Source organism: Sorex fumeus, unplaced genomic scaffold (genome assembly GCF_029834395.1).
Source record: "Sorex fumeus unplaced genomic scaffold, SorFum_2.1 ptg000013l, whole genome shotgun sequence".
Lineage (NCBI taxonomy): Eukaryota > Metazoa > Chordata > Mammalia > Eulipotyphla > Soricidae > Sorex > Sorex fumeus.
Genome location: NW_026606070.1, coordinates 4,303,803 through 4,329,859, shown reverse-complemented (window position 1 = coordinate 4,329,859; position 26,057 = coordinate 4,303,803). Strand labels below are relative to the sequence as shown.

Sequence of the window (26,057 nt, the reverse complement as noted above, 5' to 3'; positions counted from 1 at the left end):
TCAAGATTACCCTAAACTTGTAACATAATATTCTAACTTGGATTTCTGAAATAAGAGACATCATTTTCTACAATCAAGACATGAAACAAATAGAGTGGCAAATATGTTTTAAACCTCTTCTGACTAAATATCTGTATTACATAAATAAAAACAGAAAAATCATACCTCTGAAGTAATTCATGCTGCAAATAATATAATGCTAATCATTTCATTTATTCTCTCATGGACACACACACACTCATAAAATTTTCCAATGTCACATTTCTAGAGACACGAGAATGCCATTAATGAACAGACAGTTTTTACTGCACGTGACATGAGCATAGAAATAAAAACCCTCTAAGACCACATGGGTCACAGCACAAGATCGCCCAGGCATGTTCGAGCAGCGCTGTGGTCACCTGCATTCGTGTGTGAGCCTTGGAGCAGAATCGTCAAGGTCTCCATGACCAGCAGCGCCAGGTGTTTTTGGTCTTCGGCTGAGCTGTTGTTTCTGGAGTCTCCTGGGGAAAAGGATCGAAGGTTCAAATCCCAACAGGCATGCTTATTTTATTCCCGGGACTCACTTTTGTTTTAGTAATTTAAAAAGTAGTTCCTGGGTGGTGCATTAGTCTTGCACAAGGCAGGAGTAAAGCCCTTGAGTACATTTGGAAAACCAAGGTGATTAATAAAATATTTTTGCCTCAACACTGTGATTTACCAGGCTGTTAATACCCACCCCAGCTTCTTATCAATCTCATTTGAGTATTTAATTGTCATCGTTTGGGACATGTGTTTATGATAATGCTGGCTCTTACAGTTTTGATGCATATTTAAAAAGCTTTGAAATACTTTTGTGCCCACTTGGAAACACAAAGCAGTACACACAGGCACTGTGGCTCACAAATGCTTTCCTCAATTTTTACCTCTTCTACCACAATGACACTTCTAGACTCCTCCTTTCTAAATCTCCAAGAGGCCAAACAAACAAGCGAGCTCTGGGAAATGCTCGCAAAGGTGTCACGGTAATGCACGTTCCTAAGCCACTAACTTCTATAACCAAACAAACGATGAACGAAAGTCTGAGCCAATAGTCTGTCTGAATCCCTGTATGTAGATATTATAAAAATAACAGGCATATGAAGAAAAAACGTTTTACCTTGCTCGTTGAGTGCCTGAGTTGGGTCCTTCAAGAGGGCAGCATATTTGTGCAAAAGGTTGACCATGACTTCTAGAAGGCCCACCTCCCTAAAGACGTCTTTAAAGATATAGTCGTGTCGCGTAAACTTGAGCAGCGTCTTCATGGCAATGATGCTACAGTGGTAGGAAGAGCTCGACTTTAAGAGAATGCTAACACTAATGAGTTCTTTACAAGGGATATAATTTAAGCTAAAAACTACAAACTCTAGCATCTCAAAGTACTTGCTTTGCACTTCTGGGAGTTTGGAAATCTTCTCTGCGAACTGGGACAGTGTATGCTGGGGCTCTAGGATGAAATAATTGGCATTGTCGGCCATGTAAATATTTGTTATGGCATCAAGGATGATTTGGGCAAGGAAGTGGGTTTTTGCTTTTAAGAATGCATTCTGGAGCACTGCAAAGGCCTGGATGTTTCTCACACTGTGACCTAAAATAGAAGATAAGAGCACAAGAGTAAGTGTGATGTGACATTCTAATCATGGCAAACCAGACTATTTAAACAAATCATGAACTGTAACACTTGTCAACTATTTTCTAACAACACATTCTGGTTTCAGAAAGGGTCTTCCTTGTCTTCATGAGGTTCAGTGTTTAATTAAAAGTAAAAAAGCACATGATAGGGGTCAGACAGAGAGTACAGCGGGTAAGGTGCTTCCCTCGAACAGGGTCAAGTTGGGTTCAATCTCCGGGACCCCATATGTTTCTTGGAGTCCTGCCTGGAATAATTCCTGACTGCAGAGCCAGGCATGAGCCCTGAGCGTGGTCAGGTGTAGCTCTGAAACAAACAAACAAACAAACCCCAAACTGCAAAACAATATTTACAATATATAATTGTAAATATTAAAAGCCAAGAATAGCATATTCTGAAAAGCAGGAAAATTTGGAGACAACAAAGCATACTTTATAGGCCCAGGCATTCGAGTTTGGAAAGATGTAGGTGTGTGTGTGTGTTTCACTATCTGTAAGACGAATCTTGTCAATACAAACAATTACCAATAAATCTGAAAAGCCTTCTAGGCTGTAGATAAATGCCTGAGCACAACCAGAGTAGCAGCAGGGAGTGCACGGAGCAAAGGAGCCTTCTGGGCATCAGTATGACATTCAGACATTTAAAAGTTCGATGTTTATTTTGTTTTTGAGCTAAGAGTGCTGCAACTTCACAGAGGCAATACGCTAAAGCACTTTTTTGGCCAGACAAAACTATACTTTTAAACATTTCATTTTCAAACACACCACCTTCAAAACAAACCAAGAATTTATCCATGACCCACCAAATTAGTTAAGTGAATGCAGAGCATTGTAAAATTTAAGGTAGAAAGTACTTGCAGGCAATCAAAGCTATAGTTGGCTTCTAAAAATTGTCCTGGGCTCCATTTGTGGAATATAAAGTAACATAATAGGAGAATAACAACTAAGGATAGTAGAGATAAGGGCCAGGAGGATCACCCCCATGGCTTGGAAGCCGATCTCATGTGCTGGGGGAAAAGGCAGGTGGGATGGAGAAGGGAGCACTAAGTAAGTGATGGTTGGAGGGATCACCCGGGGTGGCAGGTGCGTGCTGAAAGTAGACTATGGACCAAACATGACGGCTGCTTAGTGCCATACTGCAAACCATAACACCCAAAAGGACTGAGAGAGTAAGAGGGAATGCCACCGAGGCAGGGGGTGGGAAGGGGGTTGGTGGTGGGAGGAATACTGGGAACATTGGTGGTGGAGAATGGGCACTGGTGGAGAATGGGCACCGGTGGAGGGATGGGTGCTTGAACATTGGCAGAGTAAGACATACTCATGGGAAGTTGCAAGTCTATAACTGTATCTCACAGTTATTCATTAAAATAAAAAAAAATTGTCACGGACTCCAAGTGACGAGGTGAGTGCCACTAAAAGTGACCAAAACATGAGCAGGACCTGAGCTCCGCAGAGCAAAGAGGGTCCTATGGAGCGAGTGAAAAAATACAAAATGGGCGAGAAAGACTGCTCAGGGCATACCGAATACTCTAGCAGGAGTAAGCATTCAGGCAGTCAGTGTTAGCAGAGGCCTAAAACGCATCATTAGAAAGGAGAACAGTAATTAGATCTAAAAGACTATAACGGGGCACAGAATATTCCTTAAGCAACGAAAGATAAATGCTCGAGTAGTTCAACGAAGCAGATGTCTCCTGTATAATTCTCGAAATTTCCACCAGCTGACTTCAACTTGTTTGGCACGTGAATAATTACAAGAAATAGAGGTAAAGAGCTGAAACCAGGATAAAGGCCGGCAGTCTCCACTGACCTCACACTCTACGCGAGCAGACACAAAAGAGAGTAAGGGCAAGGAAGGGACCTGCATGGGCAACAAAGAAGTCTCCAAATCTCTCACAGGTATGGGGCTGGAGCAATAGCATAGCAGGTAGGGTGTTTGCCTTGCACACGGCCGACCTGGGTTCGATTCCCAGCATCCCATATGGTCCCCTGAGCATCCGCCAGGAGTGATTCCTGAGTGCATGAACCAGGAGTAACCCCTGTGCATCGCCAGGTGTGACCCCCCGCCAAAAAAAAAATCTCTCACAGCTAAAGGTGAGTGAGGGAGGGCGGAAGGGGGCGGGCACAGGTAGACAGGAGGTAAGGAAGACCAAGGGGGCATCTGAGCAAGGCTCCGGGCTCCATCCCTGGCACTGCCAAATCAACAGAAAAAGATGAGTATGGAAAGACGGGAATCCCCACAGTGAACAGACACCGAAGGTTGTTTTTCTGAGGCTGAGTCCCTGGAGGCAGGCTCTGTGGCACTGCCAGGGACGGAAGTGAGGAGGAGAGATGGACGAGAGGCAAAGCAGGCAGAGCCAGAAGGCAGCCTGGACTCCCAGAAGAGTGAGCTGCAGAGTCTGATCCAAGATGACAGCAGTGGAGCCGGCGACACAGGGAGCAGGTGAAGGAACGCTCGGGATGCCTGCGGCGGGCGGCCCTCGGCCAGAGCGGGAAGCTGGGGCACATGAGGGCGAGGCTGCGTCCAGCTGGCAGGAACACAGCACAGCACACGCAGCAGAACAAGCGCCCTCAGAGTCAAGCCCAGGATGAATAGCACAGGGCACTCTGGTTTCTGGTCCGATTAAAAACATGAACCAAAAAGAAAAGTACAGTAATCTCTTATGGGAGCTGCCAACGTTAGCAAAAACAATTTTTTTGGAAAATGAAGTTACAGAAGATCCTGGGGGCGGGGGAACCCCAGAAAACCAACTAAACATACAAGAACATTAAAAACAACATATAAAAAGAGCTGAAGAGATGATAAAGTGGGTAAGGCATTTACTTTGAAAGCGGGCAACCTAGGTTTGATTCCGGGCATCCCAAATGGTGCCCCGAGCACCGCCAGGAGTAATTCCTGAATGCAGAGCCAGGAGTAACCACTGAGTATCACCGGGTGTGGCCCGAGAATGTTAATTTAAAACACACACACACACACACACACACACACAACCACAAACAGGTATAGCTTTGTCTATAACATTCTTGACAAAAAAACATCGCAGATGGAAGTGGAGGGTGCCTATCATAAGTAAGGCAGAGCACGGGTGAATGCTAGATGCCGTCGATATGCAGACTACAAGAAACAAAGACAATCCCCAAGGGAAACCAAGCCTGAGACGATCAACGATCAATGAAACGGAGAGAGGACAGAAAGGAGGAGAGGGTCAAGGAACAATAGTGGATCTTGAAACACAGGTGTGATAGGAGTGGCACAGCACCCTGCCACTAAGATAATGGCTTTAATAGAATGTGAACTCTGACACCCGAGCACTCACATGCATGGGCAGCTGGGGTCCGGGGCGGTGACTTGCACAGGGATCCAAGTTTGCACCCCAGTATCACACATGACCCCCCCCTCCCCCGCGCCCACACTGCTGGAGATGGCCCTTCATTTTATAGAGGATCACAAAATTTTTTTTTAATTGAATCACGGTGAGCTACAGTTACAAAGCTTTCATGTTTGAGTTTCAATCATACGATGATCAAACACCCATCCCTCCACCAGTGCACATTCTCCACCACCAATGTCCTCAGTATCCCCCTTCTTTCCAACCCTACCACTGCCTCCCTGGCAGACAATTTCCCCCATACTCTCTCTCTACTTTGGGGCATAATGATTTGCAATACAGATACTGAGATGTTATCCTGTTTGGTCCTTTATCTCCCTTCAGCACACATCTCCCATCCTGAACGACTCCTCAAGCCATCATTGACTTAGGGATCCCTTCTCTACCCCAGTTGCCTTCTCCCCCAGCTCATGAGGCAGTTTTCCAAATGTGGAGCAATCCTGGCTTTGTCTTTACTGTCCTTGGGTGTTAGTCTGATATTATGTTATTTTAAATTCCACAAATGAGTGCGGTCATTCTATGTCTGTCCCTCTCTTTGACTCATTTCACTTATCACGATACTCTCCATGTCCATCCACTTATAAGCAAATTTCATGACTTCATGTCTCCTAACAGCTGCATAGTATTCCACCGAGGACCACAACAAATTTTTTCTGAAGAAACTGACAGCAAAAGGTTAGGTCATTTATAGTCACTGAACTCTGACTTGGAGGGCAATATCCTGCCTAAGTAATGTTATTATTGCAGGTATTATGTCACCAAACTCAATAACACAGAAGGTGCCAGGTTATACACTGATTATTCCTTTATAAGTGAGGCACTATAAGCACATGAGAGGAAGCTTTTTTTTTCCCCCCTTTTTGGGTCACACCCAGCAATGCTCAGGGGTCACTCTTGGCCCTGCACTCAGGAACCACTCCTGGCAGCGCTCAGGGGACCATATGGGATGCCGGGGATCAAACCCGGGTTGGCCACGTGTAAGGCAAACTCCCTACCCGCTGTGCTATTGCTCTGGTCTCGAGGAAGGAGCTTTGACTATCCTTCGACCCTCTCAATATGAAATTTTATTCTCAGAAATCGCTGTTATGAAACTTTCTGAAACCAAACATTTATTGCATTATTTTTAGAATCTATAATAGAGAACATTTTTATGACCCCAGACTTTTCTTAGTATTAAAAAAAAATGAAGCTTTGCTATATTCAGTAAAATATGCCTGGATTTATACTTACGGCGCAGACTCATTTAAAAAGTCCACAGATTACAATACTGAACACTTTGTTTTAGTGCATTTGATGCCTCTAATCTAAGTCACAACTCTTCATTACTTTATTTGATGAACTAACTACTTTCCTGTGTTCTTGTTGACTTAAAAACTTAAGAAACAGCTCGATTTCTGATACAAACACAAGAATAGGAGCCAAAGAGATCACCCAGAGGTTAAGGCGCTTGCCTTGCACTTGGCCAAGCCCAGTTTGATCCCCAGTACCACAAGGTTCCCTGAGCACTGCCAGGAGTGATCACTGAGCAGAGCCAGGAATAAGCCGTGACACCCCCACCCCCCAAAAAAACAACAAAACAGAAAATCCCCACAGACAATGTACATGTGAAATGTCAATAACTAGATGTGATAGTACTTTATTGCGAGTTCAATTTTGCATGCAAATATCCTACTATACTGAATATTTATAGCGCTGAGATGTGAAAGAATCTATTATGGGCTGGAGCAATAGCACAGCGGTAGGGCGTTCGCCTTACAAGCAGCCAACATGGCCAACCCGAGTTCGATTCCTCCGCCCCTCTTGGAGAGCCCGGCAAGCTACCGAGAGTATTCGATATGCCAAACACAGTAACAACAAAGTCTCCAATGGAGACGTTACTGGGCCCGCTCGAGCTCCAAGGTCACATGCTTTTAAAATATTGATGATGCATTAAGAAAAATTAAATAATTAAACTAGCTTGCATCCTCAAACTGTTTTGCAGGAGAGAGGCCTGGGCTGTGCCCAGTGATGCTGGTGCTCATGGCTCAGAGTGCAGGGTCACTCCTGGTGTGTGCTCAGGGGCACACGTGGTCCAGGGAGCGAACCCAGAGATCCCACATGCAAACAAGTTCTCCCCAGCCCCAAGCTTGCAGCTGTGTCTTAACTAAAGTTATAAACTATAAAACTGGCTGTTTTAGATCACTAGACAAGGAGTCCGTTAGGAAACAACTCCAAGAAGTTAATTTCTGAAGACAATTTAACATTTTTGTCTCTCAGTTTGCTTAGTTTAAAAAAAAATGTGGTGCTGGAACAATGGTACAGTGTGTAGGGTGTTTGCCTGGCACTCAGCTGACCTGAGTTCCATCCATGGCAGCCCATTTTGGTGCTCTGAGCACTGTCAGGGGTGATTCCTGAGTGTAGAGCCAGGAGAAACACCTGAGTACCAACAGGTGTGGGGTATGGCCCCCAAAAGAAAAATCAAAACCAAAAGCTCCATGCATTGGCACCTTAAAAATAAATACCAGGGGGCTGGAGCAATAGCATAGCGGGTAGGGCATTTGCCTTGTATGCAGCCAACCCTGGTTCGATTCCCAGCATCCCATATGGTCCCCTGAGCATGGCCAGGAGTGATTCCTGAGTGCAGAGCCAGGAGGAACCCCTGTGCATTGCCGGGTGTGATCCAAAAAGCAAAAACAACAACAACAACAAATACCACATATATGTATGTATGTATGTATGTGTATATATGTATGTAGATAGGCATAGAGATAAGAGGTGAACAATTTCATCCACACAAAGTGGAAATACATGTGTGAAATGCCAAAGCAAGGAAAAAAAAAAAGAACTTTAACGTTAGGCTGGGGCTAGAGTTCGGTGGTAGAGTACTTCCTTACAGGTGTGAGGAGCTTGATCCTCAAGACAAAAAAGAAAAAGTCATTGTTTAATTTTTGGGTATTTCTCAAATATTGTTTTCAGAAAATTGATCAGCTAAAGGTGGTGTTGACTTAAAAATCAGAATCCCCAAAGAGCACAAACTTCAACAAAAAAGCAACATTTGACCTTTCACAAACGAATGTCAACTCAGTTGGGCAGTCGAAACCCAAGGAACGTTCGTTCTTTACTTCTCGGAAATGCAGACACCACCCACCTTTGCCCGCGGGCTGGGGCACGGCGAAGCCGGGCAGCAGGAAGGGCGCCCCCGTGGTCACTCCGGCCGGCTTGAGCTCGCTGACGCCGTAGGTGGTCAGCGATGTGATCAGATTCACCAGGTCCTTCAGGGCGTCTTTGGATTCCGCCTCTTTCGCTTGTTCCAATCTAAGAACAGGAGAATTTAGCAAATACATTTTCCTCGTGGGTTACAGTCTCAAACCTGACACGAAAGACAATCTTCTCCTTAGAGGCAAAAAGCAAATGAATATTCCAGAAGTTTCCCGCGGGGGCCAGAGAGACAGGCAGCAGGGAAGCCTCTGGCCTTGATGTGCCATTCATTCCCTGACCCACCAGGAGTGATCCCGGAGCATCGGGTCATGCTCACCGTTCACACCTCACAGCTCACTCCACCACACCTGCAGCCTCTAGTTGCTGATTTAATTCTAATTTCACCCAAAAGAAAAGGAGTTAGGGAATTGGGTGAAGGAGGTAGAGGAAGTGAATGTGCTTCTAATGCTGTGCAGAGGGTCTGTTAGGTAACTTAGGCCTAACCGCTAAGTTACCAGAAACGCAGCAACTCAAAATCTACTCCCGAATCCAAAATCGTGGCCACGTGACATTATATGACTCTCATAACCAGTTATAGAAAACAAAATATTTCACAATGCCTTTTCAGCACTTGGGATTCTTGGTGGTGAAAAATGAATACTGGTGAAGGGAAAGGTGTTTGATCATTGTATGACCAAGACTTAAACCTGAAAGCTTAGTAACTTTTCCCACAGTGATTCAATAAATAAATATAAAAAGAAAAAAAATAAAATAAAAAATTAAGGTGGAGTTCATGCCCAATTCAATCAGCTAATCAGTGGCTGAATAAATAGCAGTACTTCTACAAAAAAAAAAAAAAATCTACTCCCGACCCTTCTCCTTCCCACCAAGTTTGGGTCACACCTGGCGATGCTCAGGAGCAAATTCTGGGTTACCGTCGGCAGTGCTCAGGGCTCACTCCTGCCTCTGCACTCAGGAATCACTCCTGGTGGTGCCCAGGGGACGGTAAGGGATGCTGGGAATCGAAGCTGGGTCGGCCGTGTTCAAGGCAAGCACCCTCTCCACTATACTGTCCCTTGGCCTCTAAATCTATTTTCTTACTCTGCTGACATCTAAATAGAGACCAAGTCAATTTAATAAAGTCACCATGAAATAAATTACTGATTCCTTTTTTTCCTATAGCCTCAAATCACACTGCTTCCCTTGATGAAATGACTGAGTAAACATTTACAAGATATTCTTACATCGTGTGGGTGGTCGGCGTTTTGTTTGTTTTTACCTGAGTAAGAGATCACAGAGGAAACTGTATCCTTGCCATATCCTAAAATCATCCAACAGTGTCTGAGAAACATCACTGGAATCTTTGAGGAAGCAAGAAAGCCCAGCAAACATTTCAACAATTTCGAGGGGAGACAAGTCATCTGACTGCTGCATATTTTGAACACATGTAGATAAACATTCTTTTTCTGCAAGAATAAAAAAAAATTCAACCTATCATTGATGTCATGAGCTATAAAAAAGTTCTTTTCAACCAGCGGTTGGTATTTTCAACCAATGTCTTGTGAAACATTAAGTACTAGACTCTAATTGGTCAGTAAAATGCTAGCGATAAAGGAACGTGTACAAAAAGTGAATGCCAGTTTCAATTCATTGGAAAGTCCTGACTCCATGAAGTGAACCAAGAGGAATGCAACGGCAAGCACTGGAAAGTTGCTGCCTGTTCTAATTCTTACATCACATTTAGATATTCTATCCTTAGACAAAAATGATTGCCCACCAACAAATGTTATTTTAGTCACAAAAATGCTGGTGGAAAAAATGGAAAGCTTCTGAGTTTAAGAAAAATCCAAGAATGAGTCAAAAGTTCAAGAGTGATAAGAGAAGTACACTAAGAAATGAAATTTTTTACATTACGTCTGGCTAATTTTTTTTACTAGTTTATCACACAGATATGCCCTATCATTAATCCAATGTCAAATGACAAAGCTAAGCTTTCAATAGGATGCAAGAAACATTCAATGACTGATTGATGTCAGAAAAAAATAGTTTCCCTATCAGCTATTTTTGATAATTCTCCAGAATTTATGTACTTTCATATATACTTATAAATATAGAAGATATATAAACTTGACATACTTTTATATTTATATACATAAGTTATTTGATATGCTATAGTTGTTTTACCAACATTACTGACACAGATCTTGAACCTTTCAATATCTGAGAAAATTGCTATGGAGACATTCATTTCTAAGGATGGTTGGTTGGCCAAAGGGAAAGCGTAGCCTGTAGAACACTTGCATGCACATGGCAGACCTGTGATCTCCAGGACTGATTCCTGAGCATAGAACCAGGAGTAAGCCCTGAGCACTGCCAGGTGCATCAAAAAAAAGTGTGTGTGTGCGTGTGTGTGTGTGTGTGTGTGTGGTGGGGGGTGGTGCCTGGTTGTATATGAATTGTATATGAATTAAGCAGAATAAATTACTACTCCTTAGTGGTAAGCAAAAATCCACTTAAGAGGCTAGGGCACGAAACACAAGCTCTGACTGGACATTTATGTCAATGAGATCATTTTAACTGGTAGTTATCTACTTATCCTTGGGAACATATGAAAATGTCTTACACCAAAATGCTTCACCAATAAAATGTAAACAGTTTTCTCTGGGCAAATACAGTTTCTAGTTTAAAATAAAATTGAACCTTTGGGAGAACTGTGAGATAAAAAAAAACATGCCTATGATTTATATGAGGTATATAAGGAAGAAAAAAAAAAGTCGGCGGCAATCTAGAGCACCTCCAATGAAGAAAGACAAATTCACCCTGGATAGGCTTCACCAAATGAAGAAAGACATATTCGCCAGGGATGAACTTCACAATGAAGAAAGACATATTCACCATGGATGTACTTGACCACGTTGACACTGAGGCCGTGTCGGGAGATGGTCATGAGGACCTCCCCCGCGCTCTTCCTCCACGGCAGGTTATAGGGAGGGCACCAAGAGGTTATTGCACTGAATAAAAGCTGGAGATCATCTTTCTGAGCCAGTTCCTCTGCCGGAGAAACGAAACTGCACAGCTTCACTAAGATCTAAAATGTGAAACAAAACAAACGTACAGAGACAAATGAACGGCCGAGGGAAGCCAGGAGGTCCAAAATCAAGAGGGTCTAATTATTGAAATCCCTGAACGTTCGGCATCAGGACTGAGTGATATCATCAAAGCCCCACTAGAAATGGCATCTATAATTTAGAGGTGTGTTACGGTGAGCGCGAACCAGCCCTACTTTTATCGGCTTACTTTTCAGAGTGGTCTGTGTTTACCAGCTCTCTTCACCATGGTATTTTTCACATACCTTACCTTGAAAGGGAATAGGAAAGTCAACAGTACTTTTCAAGAATGACATTTTAGTTTTCTAAATTTAGTTAATTCTTAGCTTTCCACATGTAACTTTGTGTGTGAGAGAGAGAGACAGAGAGAGAGAGAGAGACAGAGAGATGTAGGGTTTTAGGGAGAGGAGAATGAAATAAAACAAATCACTAAAAATAAAACTAATTTCAAGTCATTCCAATTTCTATACAAGTGAAAGGGAATATGAGAAAAGTTAAATTATTTCCATTCAAAAGGATTACAGCTAATAGTCAACACTCTTCAAAATCCTTAAAAGGTCCGGTTTTCAAAGAAGATTTGGAACTTCTTAAACTCTGGAATAGAGAACTGAGTCATTAACTATAATTTACCAACCACACACGCCACAAGTGGTCATAGGGCTAAGAGCTGCTACTTGGGAATTCAGTGGTTTCTACCCTCAGGAGATGTTTTTCCTTCTTCAAACCTACATCCCTGTGTCAGGAAGAGTTCATTTCTCTTCTGGGTACTAAATATTCTTTTCCAAGTATTTTTAAACTGTCTGTCTGTCTGTCCTCCTGTTGTTCATTGATTTGCTCAAGCGGGCTCAGAAACTATAATAAATAGAAATAAAATAACTGTATCTTAGGCAATAGTATCCCTTAAAGTGTCTTATGTCATTGAGTATTTGACATCTGTGGGAAAGTTGCTCCCTAGGGGGAGAGCATTGCAAATAATCATCCTTTGTCAGAGAAAGCCAGATCTTGTTTTCCCTAACTCCTTCAATGCCGATATACTTCAATTATTCATGGTTCCAGCATCCAGCCTGACTGACTAACAACTGGCTGCATCAAAACAGAGGATGGTGGGGGAGAGGGGTTAGGAGGTGTGAGAATTGCCCAGTGAAGCCACTCTTACAGCTACTAAGGTCCCAGGAAATCATCTGTCATATCCTATAAACCGAGATTTCAGTAATCAGAAGCACTATCTGTACTGAAAACATTTCATTTGTTTGTCTTCAGTGGTTTCTCTACCAAACAACCACAAGGGCTCTGTCCAGCCTGTGAGAGGAACCAAAACAAGGAAGTGAAGGCCAAGGGCCTGGGAGGACTCGCGGAGGACCCCGTGCCCAGCTATGAGTTCCCTAATGGTCAGAGAGAAGCTTCATTTAACTCTCTCCTGGCCTTTCGCCCTTAATACCCAATGACTGTAATTGGTTCCCATATGTAAAACAAATACCCCATTTTGGAGGAAGTCAGTATTCACAGTTTTCAGATAGAGAAATCTATGCAAAGTCCAACAAAATCTGGCTTCTATGGATTTAAATTTTGTTTTTCCATGGATTTAAGATTTTCCAACAAAATCTGGCTTCCATAGATTTAAGGTTTTAAGTTTTGTTTTTTTTTTAAGATCTTAAGTTTCACAAGAAAACTATACTGTGCTTATTTAATATTAAACGTATACAATCTGGCATCTGTTTATTGCCTAAGCTTTATAAGACTGTATGCTCTATTTATTTAGTATTAAAGATACAAATTCCACTTTCCATTTACTGCCTAAGGCGTGAATTAAGTTCTTCCAAAGTTTTATTAAAATAGGGCTACTGTCTGGATCAGCAAACATTAACCTACTACATCCACTATGTTGTCTTAGAGCAGTTTTAATTCCTATGAGATTTCTTCCTTTATTCTTCCTTTATTTATTCACGTTGCTTTTGTCTTCCAATCTACTGCCAGAGGCATAGTAAAACAAACTTAAGCTCTGTGTGTGCTATTTATTCACATCATTTTGGGGAAAAACAATACATCCAAATACCATGGGATGTCTTGAAAATTTTATGAAATAACGGGTATTAAACATTAGCATTAAAGTATCTAATAAATCACGTATTCAATAAATACTTGCTGTTTTTTTTTTTTCTCCCCAGTGCTGGGTATCAGAATCAGATCTCATTCATACAAGACAGGCCTGCACAGTCCCAGCCTGGAATTGTTTCTTGATGTTCCCTCTTTTATCATCTAAAACTCCCTCCATAATCTTCCTCTTTCCTTGTCTTTTCATCACTAGCATCCCACAAAGTCAAGTCATTCCTGCAGGAAAGAGCCAGTAACGTGAAGCAAACTCCCCACTGCCGACACACCACAGACCCACATCCTATCTCTTCTCTCCCCACAACGGGGGTGGTGCTGACAAGAACAGCAATCTAAAGCACTCCTTCTCTTTCAGTACTTGGGACCACACCTGGTGGTGCTCAGGTCTGACTCCTGGCTCTGTGCTCAGGAATCACTGCTGGCAGGACTCAGGGGACCCTCTGGGCTTCAGGGACATCGAACCAGGTTTGGCTGCTTACAAGGCAAGCGCTTTAATCCCTGTACTATCTCCCTGGCCCCCAAAGAACTTTTATTTCATGCCTGTTATATCCTATAAAGGACCATTTGTGTATTATTTCACTGAGTCTTCAAAAGCTCTATCGGTAGATGTCACTGTTCTCAGAGGTGAGAGAGGTTTGTCCTCTCAGATTACATAATTTCAGCCAACTGGGTTCGTATCAGTATGGGCTAGTATTTTTATTGGGGCAAAAAGACCACAAAAATTTCACCTCCATCATTTTTAAGTCTACTTTCATACAACACATCCTGACATCTTTTTTCCTTACAAAACTCCAACTCTCTCTATACCCACTGGGCTCTCTTCCCTCCTACCCCCCACCTCGCCGACCCCCAGCACCTGGCAACTGTCATTTTACACAGAGTTTGACCATTTTAGATACAGACAAGGGAGAATCACACAATTTTTGTCTCTTTTGTGTCAAATATGTGTGTGGTGTTTTAAAATACTACATTAATTTCACAAAAAGATTATATTTAAAATATCTATAGTTTTTAAAACTTTGGAAAGTATTTTTCCAAGAAAGGACATCCGAACTGATGAGAATATTCCCAGGCATGCTAACAAAGGTCTATTTTGACACCTCTGTTAATCCCTAGTGATACCCCAGCACAGAGGTCTCCGTGGTGAGATTATGCCTCCATAGGTAGCAAGCAGAAGAGGTTGCAGCATCCACGAAGATGAACTGTCTTCTCTAGAACAATGTTTACAGGCAGGGGGCTCTCTCAAATAATAATAATGTTGAAACAAAATTTTTGAAACTTTAAGAAATATCTGCTCTCAATTCAATATGGTTCTCAATAAGTCTGCTTAATATATATTGCAGATACTATTTCTGGGGTTGGAGCGATAGCACAGCGGTAGGGCATTTGCCTTAAATGCGGCCAACCCGCCTGACCTGGGTTTGATTCCTCCGCCCCTCTCAGAGAACTCGGCAAGCTACCGAGATTATCTTGCCCGCATGGCAAAGCCTGGCAAGCTCCCCGTGACGTATTCAAGATGCCAAAACACAATAACAACAAGTCTCATAGTGGTGACATTACTGGGCCTGTTCGAGCAAATCGATGAACAACGGGAGGACAGTGACAGTGACTAATTCTGTACATAGGCAAACCTTTTAGTAGTTGGATATGTACTGAAATACAGACTTGTGTCAAATATTCCTCAAAAACAAAAGTAAGATGTCAGTAAGTAAACAAAGCAGATGTTAGGAGACAACACCAACCTACAGGAAACCAGATGGACTATTGTGGAAGTTGGACAAGGCCCCGCCCTCTCTGGACAGAGAGCAGCTGCTGGGCTGTACGCAGAGTGAGCAGCAGTGTCCTACCTGTACAAACACTTTCTGGAGCAGCCCCCGACGTTCTGCCAGAGGAAGCTCATTCTGGGCACCTCCAGCCGCCTCAGGCACATGTGGAAGGTCAAAAAACAGATATAAACATTTAACCAGGGTGGAAGGCACGGACATCGTCGTCATGCAGTCCACGGTTTTCTGGAAAACAAGCAAACAGGTGAATAGGCAGAGTTGCAGAGATGTGACTAGTGATCACAGTTAAGTTCATTCACATTGATTGACACTTGCTGCAGCTGCTCTCGGCAAAGTGGCGGGGTGGGGGGTCCACATGGTGCTGGGGGGTCGAACCCGAGCCTCTGGCCTGCAGAGCATGAGCTCCTGCCCTTGGGGCGCTCACCCTGGCCCACAAGGTTAGAGCCAGAAGTTAAATCATTAGCTCACAAACTTGAAGCCAAAGAAATGATCTATCTCAGAAGTTTTGTAAATGCCTAAAAGAATGAAAAGATTCCACGCTGATGCTCGTTTCCAATTTGGTCAAACTTGATTAATCGCCTATGGAGATGTACTTGGTATTAAGCAAGCATGTCTCAAAGAACACGAATTTCAAGCTTTAGGGAAACGCAACCCTGAACTTGCTAAACCTTGCACCTTTCACGAAAAATTGAACATTGCAGACTTCTACTGTTAACATGAGGGTCAGAGAAGGTAACAGCCATCAAAACACTGTCAGCAATAAATTATACATTAGTAGTTGCTTTACTGCCACTTTTACCTGTTATTCTTATTATGATTTAAAAGATAACTGAGATAAAGCCAGCAATGATGGAAAAAAATCTATTTTTTTCCCCAAATACCTCTAAAGAAAGAAAGTTTTGGGGTCACACCCAGTGATACTCAGGGGTTATTCCTACCTCTGCACTCAGGAATTACTCCTGGCAGTGCTTGGGGGGACCATATGGGATGCCGTTGAACCCTGGCTGGCTGCGTGTAGGCAAATGCCCTACCTGCTGTACTATCGTTCCAGCCCAGAAATTTTAATTTTTAATAGTGAACACTCCAAGAAGTATGATGCAATAATTAACAAAATTCTTCTGTGGTGCATTTTGGAGTAAAATCTCTTACCACACTGAGCGCTAGCTGGCTGGCATGGTGTGTTAATTTATCAGCTCCTTCATTATATATTTGATGAATGCCTAAAGTCAGCCTGGCAATGGCTTGGAGCTGAGCATGCGTAAGAGAAGACGGCAGTCCCCAGAAGAAGCTAATTCATCAACAGCTAGGACTCAATTTCTTAAGTAAAACAATGGTCGCCTGTGCGACAGAGTTCATATACAAGGAACGATCAAACAGTGTCAAGAGTGGAATGGAAAAGTGCAGGGAATTAAAATAAAAGACGCATGAAAGGTTAGACCACAAGGCAGAACTCTGTTGAAAGGAGCAGGGCTCAGAACTGCTGACTCATGAAACCCCCAGAAATGTCCTTTTCTCCAGTCGAGTGCATCCCACACACAACAGGTACACAGTTACACATATTAATAAAAACTGGGGAAGGAATGTTGAGCTTTAAAATATAGTGTTTCGCGGCTGGAGTGAGCACTGCGGGTAGGGCGTTTGCCTTGCACATGGCCGACCCAGGTTCGATTCCCAGCATCCCATATGGTCCCCTGAGCACCACCAGAAGTAATTACCGAGTGCAAAGCCAGGAGTAACCCCTGAGCATCGCTGGGTGTGACCCAAAAAGCAAAAAAGCAAAAAAAAAAAGAAGAAAGAAAGAAAAATAGTGTTTCATCTAGTTTTCAATGAATCTTCTGAGGTAGATGTTACTGCTACAAGTGCAACACTTGTGGCACCACACAGAGACCCCCACCTTGGGGCTCAAAATGGTTGAGGGGTGAAGCTCCGTGGATAGGTTTCTCTTTCTGGTCTGTCTTTGATTTTGTTGGCAATCGGGGCATAACGAGGTGTCATAAGCAAAGAAGTTGGCGAACCAGATTTCGTGACATTAGCTGGTGGTAGCGTAGATGATGAAGAGCTAGAAGAGCGGGTCATTATGAAACGGACTGAAAGGCCGTGAGCGGAGGAATGAGCAGCAGCTGGGGAGTGGAGATGGGTGAGAGCTGGAGAATGATTCCCTGAAGCATTTCATTGTTGGGGCCAAGAGGGACAGGAATGGGGGAGGGAAACTGACATCTGAAGGAGGGAGGCTGTGGGTTGGGGAGAGAGAGAGAGAAAGAGAGAGAGAGAGAGAGTGCGCTTGGCATGAAGCCCTGCCGTTACCAATTTTATAAATCATGGTGTCTAAAATAAAGTCCTAGAAACAGGAAAAAAAAAAAAAAGAATGATTCCTTGTAAGATCTGAATCCTGAGCTGGAGCAATAGCACAGTGGGTAGGTGTTTGCCTTGCACGCGGCCGACCCAAGTTCGATTCCCAGCATCCCATATAGTCCCCCAAGCACCACCAGTAGTAACTCCTGAGTGCAGAGCCAGGAGTAATCCCTGTGCATCGCTGGGTGTGACCCAAAAAGCAAAAAAAAAAAAAAAAAAAAAAAAAAAAAAAAAAAAGATCTGAATCCTTTCTACATGTAATTTCTGGCCTCTAAAGTGGAAAAAACACAAACCCACTGAGTCCGGGATGACGACTCAAAGGCTGAGCTCAAGAGCCCTGAGTTCAATCCTTGGCACAAACAATCACGGTCTGCTAAGCACTGATCCCCAAGCCCTCAGCTAGGAGTAGTCCCCGGCACTGTCAGGTATGCCCCCAAAGCATTAAAAAAAAATGCCCCCCCTACAAAAAAACAATGATTCGATAAAGAGCTTAAAAATTAAAAAGTAATGATAAAAGCAATTTATTAATTTTTAATTTATCAAATAAAATGAATTAATGAATCAGAAAGGAAAAGCCCTCTGCCCCTCTCATCTACAACTTCTGTATTTTTTTTTTTCGGAGGCCACATCTGACGGTGCTCAGGGCTTACTCGCGGCTCTGCGCTCTGAGATCGTGCCTGGAGGGCTGAGGACTTATTTGAGGTGCCGGGGACTGAACCCCGGCTGGTCACGTGCCAGGCCAGTGCCCTACCTGCTCTCTATTGCTCTGGCCATATGATGCACTGTCTATATACCCTCGTATGCAAACGCTTAACATTCAGCGTAAACTCCTGCTTGTACCTAAAATGTTCCTCAGCCTGGGGAGATGGGCGGAAGTTTTGGTGAAAGGTGCCAGCCTGACCCCCAGCACTGCACATCTCCAGGTGTGCCTCCTCACCTGGGAAAAAGAAAACGTTCCCCACATCCTCCTCCTTCCTCCTGTCCTCGGCTACAACACAGATCCTTGCATCCTTATTTTCTCAGTCCTATATGTACCCTTGAGCCCCTGCCTGCGTTTCTTAATATTATTTTCATCTATATCTTAATTCAGACGAATAAAAGTATTTGGCGCCAAACGCAGCAGTGTTCCAAGTCTGCTCCTGACTCTGTGCTCAGGGGTCGGTCCAAGCAGAGCCTGGAGGACCATCTGCAAGGACTAAGTCAAGGTTGAGCATATCAAGCACCACCCTGCCGAGGCATTCTCCAGCCCCAAAGACCAGGTTTTAATCATCAGGTACTCTACTGCTGAGAACACAAAACACGGAAACAGGAATCTAAAACAGAACACAAAATTTCCCTTTAATTCATCCCCGTTTCCAGTTAGAAGCGTCTCCTTCCCCACTAGTTTTCCCTTCCCATTAAGCAAAAATGGTAAGAGTTCCCATTTTCATCTAAGTTTTAACAGATTAAAAGTACAACTTGGTCTCCAACCAGGTTATAAGCAGTCTCTGTAATTTTTAAAAACTGTTTTAAGTATGTTCTGATTTTTTAATTTATTTCTGGGCCACACCTGACGGTACTCAGGGTTTATTTCTGGTTTTGTACTCAAGGATCATTCTTGACGGGTTTGATCCCCATCATCCCATATGGACCTAAGCACTGCCTAATTTTCCATTAAAAATTAGAAAAAAAAATTAGAAGTATTTCCCACATACTTATTCCTTATTAGTAGAGTCACTCCGGGTGTACCTTAGATGGGGGCTTCTTAAACTTCTACTTGCAACCCCCTTGTCCTCTGCACCCCCAAACATCACTTTTGTATACAGAGTTATATGAAAACAGATGTGTAAGTCTAACATTCACTGCTAATAAACCATAAGGAAATTTATTTCAGACAGGAAGCCCGCACTCAGCCATGCAACTCACAGTTTAGGCCAGGCCCTAGATATTTATTCTCCTTGTCTCAAGCTACTGGTGTTCATCTATTTGTTCGAAGTGCTGTACACAAGGCAGCCTGTTTTTTTCACAGGCTTTGGATTGGAAGCATTGCAAGGCCAATTTCTGGCACTGCAAGGTCCCCTGAGCACCGAACCCAAAGCAGCCACGAAACATCACAAGGTATGGCCCCAAAAATGAAATAAAAAAGCAAAACAGAACAAAAACCCCCAAGAAAAAAAAAATGGATCATGTTCCATGTTGATTACGATGTGACAAAGATGGAAAACTTTGGTCTAAACTGGGCATGTCCACGTAAAACACACAAATACCAGTCTCCTCACTGAGATGTTGGGAGAAGAATAAAATAACGTGCGTGTCCAAAGAATATAGTGATTATCATAAAATCTTATTAGAATATGATGATTAAATTTCACGATGTCTCAGCAAGACAAACTAAAGAGACGGAGTTAGCCAACCGGAAAACAAAGAACGTACCTGGCCAGAGGATGCTAACAGATTAATTGTTGTCAGAAGCATCCAACCTCTGCTGGCTTCTTCACTCTGGTTGATTTCCAGGAACTGAACTATGGCCCGACTCGCAGCCTCTGCAAAGGAAAGGACAACCAGGAGGTGGTGAGGAAAGGGCTGCTTCCTTAAAACCTGCAAAGAAACGAACACTGACTACGTATGCTCTTTTCTGCACTTAGTATGTGCCCTAGGAAAGCATATTAAATAGGAGCGATATTGTCATGGTAAACATAGGCCATGAAAGGCTCTCTTGGTACTACTTACAGAAATATTTGGACCAATCTATTTATTTGTCATAGGAAAAGTAACATCACAAACTAGTCAAAAGTCCATGGGAGGGGCTGGAGCGATAGCACAGTGGGTATGGTGTTTGCCTTGCACGGGGCTGACCCGGGTTCGATTCCCAGCATCCCATCTGGTCCCCAAGCACTGCCAGGAGTCATTCCTGAGTGCAGAGCCAGGAGGAACCCCTGAGCATCGCCGGGTGTGACCCAAAAAAGCAAAAAAAAAAAAAAGAAGAGCTGAGGATTGTGGTTCAGCTACAGAGTACACATCTGCCTACTCAGTGTGTGTGAGGTTGGGGACGGGAGGCAGAGAAGGTCAGACAGGAAAGAGGGGAAGTGGGGAGTGGTGGGGTAAGGAGGACGGACAGGAAGACAGCGATCGCCCCAGTACAGGAGGGGGAGCCCCAAAGATAAGACACATATGGGTGACTGTCAATTCCGCTCCTACTATTACTGATTTTTACTTATTAATCTGTTTTTGCTTTCTCTGGGGCCACACTGGATGGTGCTTGAGGGATGTGGCTTGGCGTGGGGTCACTCCCAGAAGTGCTCCGGGGACCACAAGAGGCTGGCACCTGGATGTAGGGTTTCCATTGTGAAGCACACGCTCCAGCCCTTGGAGCCATCTCCCCAGGACTAGCTTCCGAGTACTGGGCAACTGTGTATGTTCACTCCTCTGGAGGAAGCTATCAATTCCAAACGATACATACCAATGTTGATTTTCACAACTAAAAATCCCCTAAGATAGGGTCTTGGTTTGAAGGGAATCTATTCACCTGACCAATGGGTTTATCTGATCAATGGCAGGCACTTGTGATGGTGAAAGCAGACAAGACCTACATTTCCTCACTGACAGTGGAAGGTATATGGGTCTGGCTCTGAACTGCATGGTCAGAAAGCTAAGAAGGTTGAAATAATCAGAAGTGATTACACAGTAAAGTGAGATTCCAAACACTGCAAGGGCAGGGACACACCTCACAGGCCAGAGCTCACCGAGCAAGCACAGGTTTCAGGTCCTAGGCCCACAGCCTGGCCTGCCCGATGTCCTTAGCGCTGCCAGACAGAGCCCTGGGGGTCACCAATGCTGCTGCTGAGAGGTGCCAGGCCTTGCCCACCGCTCCTCCCAGAGGTCATCTCATTGACAAAAGAAAGCTACAAAAACTATCTTCAGCTTCTGCACCTCCAAAGAAACAGTGACCAAAATACAAAGACAGTCTACAGAATGGGAAAGGATATTTGCTGAATACACATCTGACAAGGGGTTGATATCCAGGATATACAAAATACTGGTTAAACTCCACAAGAAGAAAACATCCAACCCCATCCAAAAATGGGGCAATGAAATGAACAGAAACTTTCTCAAAGAAGAAATCCGAATGGCAAAAAAGCACATGAGAAAATGCTCTACATCATTAATCATCAGGGAGATGCAACCACAATGAGATACCATCTCACACCTCAGAGACTGGCCCACATTCAAAAGAACAAAAGCAACCGATGCTGGCGCGATGTGGCGAGAAAGGGACACTCCTTCACTGTTGGTGGGAATGTTGACTGGTTCAGCCCTTCTGGAAAACAGTATGGACGATTCTCAAAAAATTAGAAATTGAGCTCCCATTTGACCCAGCAATACCACTCCTGGGAATATATCCCAGAGAGGCAAAAATGTATAGTCGAAGTGACATCTGCACTTGTTTGTTCATTGCAGCACTCTTTACAATAGCCAGAACCTGGAAGAAACCTGAATGCCCAAGAACAGATGACTGGTTAAAGAAACTTTGGTACATCTACACAATGGAGTACTATGTAGCTCTTAGAAAAGATGAAGTCATGAAATTTACATACAAGTGGTACAACATGGAAAGTATCATGCTAAGCGAAATGAGTCAGAAAGAGAGGGATAGACGTAGAAAGATTGCATTCATCTGGGGGATATAAAGTAACAAAATATGAGATTAATACCCAAGAATAGCTGAGATCAGCACCAGGAGGATTACTCCATAGCTTAGTGGCCAGTCGGGCATTCTAGAGGAAAGGGCAGCTCAGATAGAGAAGGGAGCACCAAATAAAGGATGTTTGGAGGATCCTCCCAGGAGGGGAGATGCATGTCGAAAGTAGACTATAGACTGAACATGTTTGCCACTCAATGCCTCTTTTGCAGACCACAACACCCAAAAGGAGAGAGAGAACACAGGGGATTGCCCTGCCACAGAGGCAGAGTGGGATGGGAGGGATGGGGGGTGGGGGGGGATATTATCCATGGTGGTGGAAAATGGGCACTGGTGGAGGGATGGGTATCTGATCATTGTATAATCAAACCCAAGCACAAAAAATTGTAAATCTACAACTGTACCTCATGGTGTTTCACTAATAAAAAAAGAAAAATTAAAAAAAAAAAACTATCTTCATGGAACGACTTTATATTCAGAACTACTTTACTGCATAAATTTTAGTTATGTTGCTACTCCAAACAAGTTAATGGGATTCCACATTCTTTAATTTAAATCTTTAGGTTTTTCTTGCGGGGATCGGGGTGTGGAGGAGGATTTGGGCCACACCCAGTTGTGCTTAGGGCTTACTCCTGGCTAAGGGCTCAGGGCTGCTCATTCTTGGCAGGGCTTGGGGGACCATATGCAGTGCCAGGGATCAAACTGGCCAACGTGGGTTCAATCCTCAGAACCACGCACGTATGGTCCTCCAAGGGTGGCCAAGAGTGATCCCTGAGTGCATAGCCAGGAGTCAGCCCTGAGCACCGCCACTGCTGGGTATGGCCCCCAAACAAAAAAGTTAGGAAATATTCGAAGCCAGAGCGAGAGAGAGCTCAGCGGATGGAGTGTGGGAAGCCTCGATTCCATGTCTGCCGTTATAATGACCTGGGAGCACAGAGCCAGGGATAACGCCCACTCCAGAACCACTAAGGACCCCACAAATAACAACCGAAATGTAACAGTTAGATTTTAAAAATAACTGTCACTGTCACTGTCATCCCGCTGTTCATCGATTTGCTCGAGTGGGCCCAGTAACGTCTCCAGTGTGAGACTTGTTGTTACTGTGTTTGGCATATTGAATACACCACGGGGAGCTTGCCAGGCTCTCCGAGAGAGGCAGAGGAATCGAACCTGGGTCAGGCGGGTCGGCCGCGTGCAAGGCAAATGCCCTACCCACCTTAAATTAAACCTCTATAGATTAGTTTTTGACACTTTCAGCAATTGTTCTTTGGGCTGGAAAGGTGATTGAAGGACTGGAACACAGGCCTTGTATATGGGAGGCTGTGTTTCATCCCTGGCATCTCATGGGTCACCAAGCACTGCAGGAAGTGACTACTATTAGATGTGACCCCACCCCACACATACACACACACACACACACACACTGCATTCGATTCTCTCTCTCTTTTTTAAAATATAATTCTAAATGATTATTTAGGATAAGGTTCTTGCGTTTTAAAGAAAAAAAAACACATTAATTTGAGAATCACCAATCACCTGACTCAAGTTTTAGCTTTCATATTGCCCTTCAATACAGACAGACTGAAAATACATCAAAACAGATTTACTAGAGCCTATTATTTTATGAAATGGAAATAGAAGGCACACAATGTTAAGAGAAATGTAACACTGACAAAAGAAAGCTACAAAAACTGTCTTCGTAGAACAACTTTATATTCATTGACTGCATAAATTTTAGTTACGCTGCTACTCAAAACACTGTCGACACCGTCCCAGTGTCCACTGAAGGGAGGTGAGTGAAGTTAACTGCACAGCACGGAGAAGAGTCAGAAGGAAAAACTTGTTAGGAATTCCACACAAGTGGGTAGCGATCCCTTCACGGTATCAGCCCCTAACCAGCTCACGGCGGGATGACCCTGTGGGAGGACCACCAGCAGGAGCAGTGCCGTCATTCTACTGATGAAGAACTGAGATGCGACACTTCCCTCAAACACACACACACAGCGAGCTGTGAGGCAGGGCACGCGTGAGCCAAAGCGCAGGGTGAGAACCCAGGGCGCCACGCTGCTGCCTGTTTGAAACAAAAGGGCCGGGTTTGCCTAACGGAATTCACCGGTCAGGACACTGTGACATCGAACAACTATGGCCAGCATCCCCGGCTTCTCCGCGCCGGAGCGCTGTCACTCAGGAGGCACCTGATCAAAGGTGCTCGCAGGCACAGAGGTGTCGGTGACAGAGGGAAGGTGCTGCCGTGACATGGGTGGGAGTGGGCCCTTCCAGGGATGCCCAAGACCATGTGACCTTAGAATAACTCGGACCGCTAGGCTGAACGTAAGAGACATCTAGAGGGTTGGAGCGACAGTACGTCAGGTGGGGTGCAGGCTTTGCATGGGTTAGGCCAGGATTTGGTCCCCAGCACCCCATTTATAGTCCCCTGAGCTCTGCATGGAGAGACCCCAAGGTGCAGGCAGAGCCAGGAGTAAGCCCCGAGCACCACCGGTGTGGGTCCCCAAATCAAAACTTGCCCACCCTACTCCCCCCAGAAGAAATAACTTCAAAAGAAGTGGAAAAACCTAACCCACACTCTAAGCACAACACAAACACAAAATTACGTCTTTTCTCCATTAGCTGAGAGTCACTTACATACTCGTCACAAGTCACATGAGGGGAACAACCGAAAGAGGATCAAGGGACTCAGAGAAGTAGAACTGCAGATGCTGCCTTGCACTGCAAGTCAGTCTGCGAATCAAGTGGCTGGGGACCCTCCAATTAACTAGAAAGACCAAAAGATTTTTTTTAAAAAAAAATCACCATGAAAGGATTTTGCACTGACCAAAGGAAACTTCTAAGAAGAAACTTCTAGAATGAAATAAGAGAACAGGTATTTTCCACAAATGAGATGCGAGTTGACGGACACTGAAATTATGCGTTTCTCTCTGAAACATCAATCAGGCTGGTTTTCGTCAATTCTCATTTTCCTCCATTTATTGAGGCATTGCGGTTTATGACGCAAACAAGAAGAGTTCCAGGCAAACGATATTCTAACGCTACGCCCGCCAGTGTCGGCATCCCTCCACCACGGTCTCAAGGTCCTCTCTCCCACCCCCTCTTTCTTTTTATTTCGTTTTAGGGTCACACTGGCAATGTCCAGGGGTTACTCTTGGTTCTGCACTCAGTAATTACTCCTAGTGGTACTCAGGGGGACCATCCGGGGTACCTGGGATCGAACCTGGCCCAGTCATGAGCAAGGCAAGTGCCCTCTCCACTGTACCACTGTTGGCGACCCCTCACCCTCCACTTCTTGAAGGGAGGAGAGGGGAGGGGAGGGGAGGGGAGGGGAGAGGAAGGGAAGGGAGGTAGAACCCATGTCAACACCAGTAAAACTTAAAATGAGCAACAAATCTGTGATGAGTGACCTTCTGGGTAAATTCAAGGGGCAATAAAATTAAGTAAATGAACGAGATCTTTTCTGATTATGAAAGCATAATATATAATGGGGATTAAATCAACAGTGATTCAAAGAGGGTAACAGATCTGTTTGCTGTTGCTTTTGGGGGCCACACCTGATAATACTCAGGAGCTACTTCTGGCTCAGGCTGTGGGTGGGGGCGGGGGTGGGGGTCTGACCATGGCAGAGCCCAGCAGGCCCAGGTGGCAAGAGGCCAACAGGCCAGAGGCTGGGCTTCCCACACGGATGCACGTGCTCTGGCCCACCGAGCGCACTCTCTGATAGATCTTCCGCTACAGTTTAGGAAAGATTTCCTTGAGAAGAAAAAATTCCCACACGCTAAATTCAATTTTTAAATTAATGAAATTT

The 26,057-nt window shown here is 44.2% G+C and overlaps 1 protein-coding gene across 1 annotated transcript in view; it reads right to left on the bottom strand.

Annotated features, from left to right (window-relative positions):
- Positions 1 to 26,057, bottom strand: part of WDFY3 (WD repeat and FYVE domain containing 3) — a 277,239-nt gene that overhangs the window by 127,876 nt on the left and 123,306 nt on the right. Inside the window, exons 6-12 of the mRNA XM_056111481.1 lie at positions 19,975 to 20,084; positions 15,274 to 15,435; positions 11,106 to 11,298; positions 9,490 to 9,676; positions 8,161 to 8,327; positions 1,139 to 1,606; positions 402 to 503 (exon numbers count right to left, since the gene is read on the bottom strand). Of these exons, the coding sequence (XP_055967456.1) occupies positions 402 to 503; positions 1,139 to 1,606; positions 8,161 to 8,327; positions 9,490 to 9,676; positions 11,106 to 11,298; positions 15,274 to 15,435; positions 19,975 to 20,084 (1,389 nt within the window). The remainder of the gene's footprint in view (positions 1 to 401; positions 504 to 1,138; positions 1,607 to 8,160; positions 8,328 to 9,489; positions 9,677 to 11,105; positions 11,299 to 15,273; positions 15,436 to 19,974; positions 20,085 to 26,057) is intronic.